This window comes from Azolla caroliniana, unplaced genomic scaffold (assembly GCF_043228905.1).
Source record: "Azolla caroliniana isolate FFs.n. ecotype wild unplaced genomic scaffold, voAzoCaro1.0.p SCAF_1, whole genome shotgun sequence".
NCBI classification, from domain to species: Eukaryota; Viridiplantae; Streptophyta; class Polypodiopsida; order Salviniales; family Salviniaceae; genus Azolla; species Azolla caroliniana.
The window spans coordinates 24,475,379-24,480,946 of record NW_028230436.1 but is presented as its reverse complement, the minus strand read 5'-3'; the positions used below and the strand labels follow the sequence as shown (position 1 = coordinate 24,480,946).

Here is a 5,568-nt window from a genome sequence, read left to right as displayed (position 1 = left end):
TACTCTCACTACACCTCTTTTTAACTAAGGGTCATTTATCTTATTACAAGCATTTTCATATAAAATTGAAATATTCTACAAACAGCCATGTGCCATGTATACAGTGTCATAACATCACTGTAGCTAAGGATGCATTCATGTGCTAGAGATCCAATATTTACATGCCTAGGGACATACTGACCGAGGTTTAGAGACTAGCCTCTTATTTAAATTCAAGTGTCAAATTCTTGACCTTCATTCCTTGGTTCTGACAATAAAGACTATCCATTTAAATGTTGTTTTGAATTTGTATTCATGAGCTATTGTGGATAGTCATAGATTGAGTCCATAAAAAACGGTGTGCACTTACTATTGACACTCTCATTGAATGAATGGGAATGCAATATATAGCTTTGAGAGCCCACATGCACTTGCCATCTTGTCCTTATCTAGATTTAGTTTGGGTTAGGGGTTCACATTTAGCATTTACATCTACGATTAGTGTGGATCTGAGGTTTAGGTTTTTATTGAAGGTTTAGGGATTAGGAATAGAGGTTTTTTTAAGATTTATGTCGTGAGATTTAGAGTTTAAGTCCCTCACAAGTTGCATTTTCATTATTTATGCTTACCCATGCATATATTCATTAGGATGCTCTCTCTCAATACCAAAATAATTTCCTTATTGACCATATGCGGCCATTTCCATCACTATTACAAATCCCTATCTGTAGGGATAAGGGTTTCTTCTATTCCCTCCACACTAAAAAACTCTCATATTACAAGACCCAAATGGTCCCAAATGACTTCTTTCTCGAATGTATATATACATACAGAATGTCATTCCACCACTTCATACATTACATAGTTCTAATGGCTACTTCGTTCTCGTGTGCTTTGAGCTATTGGTTACCACCATCATGGACAAAATCCATATGTTGGGCCAAAAGGAGACTTTAAAGAGTATCTATCTATGGACTTGATGTGAAGGGAGATGGATCCTCTCCTCATTTTACCCCATACTTTTAAAAAGTTATGTTTTCAAGCATGCTAAGAATCATGATTAGAAGACCCTATATTTGCTAGCAAAGTTGCTAGCTCTTTGAAAGATAACCGATTATTTGAGTTGTCTGTCTCATCATTATTGCTTCTTGAATTGCTAATAGAGAGTTCACTATTTTCTCCACACAGAAGATACACTTCCTTTTGTTTGTTTGCAATTGCCAATGCCAATGCCAATGCCTCATCTCTAGTCTCATTGCTAAGTCCTCGTGTTTGTGAACTATACTTTGAAAAGCTAGAGCATGCATCTTTCTTGTCTTTCCATTGTTTCCTTAGCTCAAGAATTGCATCCTCGTGTTTACGACGAAGTTCATCTACCTCCTTTTCATAGCTAAGAGTTAGAGCTCTTATTTGTTGCATAAGGAGTTCATCATTTTCCTCATCAATACTAAGGTTCCCATAGCCGAGGGTATGATATAGCATCCGATCATCATCCATGACCACTGGCCCATCATCAAATGAATCAATGTGAGTAGCTTTTTCGTGGAAATCTAATGGATCCCCTAGCAATCTGTCATTTGTCATCGGCTCACCACTCAGTTGCCATTCCCTTATTCCTTGAGAAGACAACGTATCGACCGAGCATCTCTCTTCCTCTATATGATCCACATGCTCAACTCGACACTCATGATATGTCACTTCTTCGAAGCGTCCATGGACCACATTCTCTCTTTGTGGTCCAAGAGCCACACCACTTGCCCATTTCCTTCCCCCCATCGAATCATCCAAACCTAGTAGTGATCCTTGATCGTTCATGAGCGAACTATCCGAGGAAAACGTGGACATGTCGGACCACATACTGTAGTAGTGCCCATCTTGTGTGGGCTCCTTGTCCGGGTCATCTTCATTTTCGAGGTGGTCTACCAAGGCCACACCGGGCTTCCATTCGGGTACCATTAACATAACGGCTGAGTCGATCATGTCGGCTATCTTGATTACATCTTGACCCGCAAGATCAAGCTCCTCGACCATCTCACTAGCCACACACATTGCAGTGTCTGACTCCACATGGAAAGGAAAATGTATGATCCGAACCTCACCTATAATAAACAAAGAATGTCAGTCCTTGGGGACTCAATGTAAGTTACAATCTTTTTAGCTGAAGCAAAATTGAGACATTTTTTTCAAAAAAATAAGTATGAAGTTGAAAGAGAGTAGGCACCATCTTCAGTGATCCGAAGACGAAGATATACGGTATGATTTTCTCGCCTCTTTCCTTTCAATTGAAAAGACAGGTTCCGACCCGTTTTCTCCTCATTCAGATGGTGTGGAATTGCATGGAGTGGAATGTCAGGGACAAATGCATTTTCATGATATGTACTATTGTCCACGAGAGTAGGTGCTGAGGACATCTGTATGGCATTTGATGCATTTGCTGCATTGGCCAACAGCAAAATGGGAGCTTCTCAAAAACATGTCTTTATGTATACTGGCTTCATGATGGATGGATGCTACTAGTACACTACTATATGTGTAAATCCTCTACATCAAAATGCATTCATAAAAAACCCCTATTTTCAGACTCAAATTTGTGTATGCACCCATTATAAAATGGTATATCCATGCACTATGCTATGTAAAATACATGTCTCACAATTCATTAATAAGATTGGGCTCACATGTCAATGTTACATCATGGCTCCGTTCGGGTTGTAGGAATGGGTCCATAAGAAGCTCCCTTGCAGGTTGTCGGTTCGAGGCAGAGGCAAGACATTTCTCTACGAATCGCCGAAGCTCCTTATCTTCTATCTTATCTAATGCCGCCGGTTTTATGCCCTGTTCTTCGTCGAGAGTACCCCAATTAGTAAGTAACAATCCCTGAATTTGGCTTCCCAACTAGAAAAATGGTTTCCAATATGCATACAAAAAAAAACTGTCCAAGGGAAAAAATGATGTAGAAAAACTTCGATAAATACCATATAGTTTCGTTCAAACCCTAGAAGGATCATATACTTACAGATGTAACCTTCTTGTATATCTGAGCTGCATTTATGCACTCGCTGTATGGATACTCAAATGTGACCATTTCCAGCAAACACATGCCAAAAGAGTAGATATCTACAAGTTCATTGTATTGTTCCTCATATAATTCCGGAGCCATGAACTCTGGAGTGCCTGAAAATCATCAAAACGTTGATGACACATTTTCCTTAAAGTATATATTTAACGAAAGAAGGGTACAAATACATACCCCTTCTACATACAATATACATAAAAAGTCTATGTACATATCAAAAGAGTGCCAATTTAAGCTTACCAATGATACTATGAGCTGAATGAGACTGAAAAAGGATTGCTGCCAAACCAAGGTCTCCTATCTTAACTTCTCCTTGGTTTCCATTGACGAAAATATTGTCACATTTCAGATCACGATGAATAATTGGTGGATCGTGACTATGCAAATACAGAAGGCCTCGTAAGATTTGCCTACACCAATTCTTTACTGCTTTGATGCTCACGTGTTTATGCCTATTACGATACCTTCATCATCAACAAAAAATGACAAAGCAATGGCATAAACATGGTCCTCGATGCAAGAAAAACACTATAATTTGTTGTAACAAAGGAAAAGATGGAATGAATACAAGAAAGAAAACTCACTCTCTAAGTGTTCCAGAAGTGAAAAACTCAGTTATGAAGTTGATTTTCCGTGACTTCATATCGACCCACGAGTGGTGGAATTTGATGATGTTTTTATGCTTCAATGTTTTCAACAAGTGAACTTCAGAATACAACCGCTCGAGATCTCCTGGTGAATTAAGAACATCCTGCAATTTTATCTGATTCCATGCCACTTCTATGCCATCTATTTCATCAAAAGCACGGTACCTATGCAATATGTCAAGGTTTTAACACACCCAATGCATACATATGTGTATGTATGTATACGTGTGTGTATTGTGCACATATATCTGAGGTTGCTTGTGGATTATATGTCAAAATCTGAAGAGATAACATTTAATTTAAAACTCCATTGTTAAAAGGATACACTGTCTTGAAGGCCCCTTTTCCAAGCACTTCATTATACTGACCAAGTTAAATTGGAAAAGATTAATAAGCTTAACAAATGTAGAATCGTTTACATGATATACGCAAAATGTAATTGTGATATTATGACCAAATTCTATAATACAATATATGCAAAGGCTGTCATGTGACATATGCACTGTTTATCATGATATGATACATACAAAGTTTATCGTGTGAGATACGATTTCAGCCGTGGCTGCATTTTGATCTATGCCACACCATAAGTTGTAACAGCCATAGCTCGTTATAGGAAAAGATTTGAAATAAAGTAATAACTCCTCATTAGATCTGGTTTAGGAGAATAAACAACCATTTCCTGTTGTTATGCTCTTAGGCTCCTGTTGATTTGCAGGGATATGGAAACAATGGTAAGATTGATTAGATGCCAACTTAGCTAGATACAATATGGTTTCAATTTTTAGCAATGAAATTCAGGAACCCATTTAATATTGTTTCTAGGTTTATATGCTCATTTTGACTGAAAGTGTCAAAAGCATGGTTGGGTTTATGTACCCCTGCAGCTTAAATGAAATTAGGGTTTTGTTTCTGAACGAAGAGAATTGGGAACCCATGTCTTGTTGCGAGGACATATGTCTCCATGTGAATAGAAGTGTTAAAACCATAATTAAACTTAGGTACCACGTTAGCTTAGGTGAGATCAGGGTTTTGTTCTGATTGAAGAGAATTCGGAACCCCTTTAATGTTTAATGAATGTTGAAAAACAATGGATGTGTTAAACATGGTTAAGCTCAGTTACAATATTAGTTAAAAAAAAATCTAGATTAGCTATATGTATGTGAATGGATTTGTTTAAACATGGTTAAGCTCAGTTACAACATTAATTAAACAAATTAGGTTTTCTTTCTTTTTCTAGATTGGATGTATGTACGTGAATGAATGTGTTAACTTTAGTGGTACTTACTCGGATATACCGGCCCGATGGATCAGATTCTTGGCCTTCACAGTACCTATTCCCATCCTCTGAATCTTTATGTGAAACAATGAAACTATAACCATTAGAAGCAGAGCTCTGCATTCTGCCTTCAGAAAAACACCCCCAAATCCTTCTAAGCTCCAATTAGTAGTGATAATCATGTGCATATATATATATATATATGTGTTGATGTATGAATTTAGGCCCGATGACCACCTATCAGCTCCAAAAATGGTCTCATTATCATCTTTATCTCCAATGTTGGCCACCGATAATCCCCCGAATTGATCAATTATCAACCAAATGACCACTTATCTGCTCCAAAAATGACCAATCCTCAGCTCCCCCAAAATTTGACTGCCTACTAGCATCTCCAAAAATGGAGCTGTTTGCTTACTCATCATCCCCAAAAAAATCTCAGAGGAATTTGCATGTACACACTGCCATAAACAATTATGTGCATAATCGCAGCTCAATGACCAGTGATCATCAATACACACACAGAATTTTATCACTATTCAGCGCTCACCAAAGAAAAGGATCCGCTTATCAGCCCAAAGAACGAC

General features: G+C 37.8%; 1 protein-coding gene across 2 annotated transcripts; it reads right to left on the bottom strand.

The window, feature by feature from the left end:
- Window positions 1-642: 642 nt before the first annotated feature.
- Window positions 643-5,354, bottom strand: LOC147869224 (putative serine/threonine-protein kinase WNK9). Of its 2 annotated transcripts, none has more exons than XM_087327553.1 (8): window positions 4,991-5,354; window positions 4,028-4,065; window positions 3,640-3,867; window positions 3,296-3,519; window positions 2,996-3,153; window positions 2,658-2,814; window positions 2,201-2,413; window positions 643-2,078 (listed from the first exon to the last, which is right to left on the bottom strand). In XM_087327553.1, exons 1-8 carry the CDS (start codon window positions 5,102-5,104, stop codon window positions 1,027-1,029), a joined length of 2,184 nt encoding a protein of 727 aa, XP_087183679.1. In that variant the 5' UTR covers window positions 5,105-5,354; the 3' UTR covers window positions 643-1,026. The 2 variants fall into 2 exon arrangements, with proteins under 2 accessions (XP_087183679.1, XP_087183681.1); XM_087327555.1 differs by lacking the exon at window positions 4,991-5,354 and adding an exon at window positions 4,230-4,354.
- Between the last annotated feature and the right edge of the window lie 214 nt (window positions 5,355-5,568).

Coding starts and splice junctions, on each gene's coding strand:
- LOC147869224 (XM_087327553.1), bottom strand. CDS start 5,104: ATGCAGAGCTCTGCTTCTAATGGTTATAGTTTCATTGTTTCACATAAA. Junction 4,066..4,990: donor CATCGGGCCGGTATATCCGA/GTAAGTACCACT, acceptor TAACTTGGTCAG/TATAATGAAGTGCTTGGAAA. Junction 2,414..2,657: donor CCATGATGTAACATTGACAT/GTGAGCCCAATC, acceptor TGGCCAATGCAG/CAAATGCATCAAATGCCATA.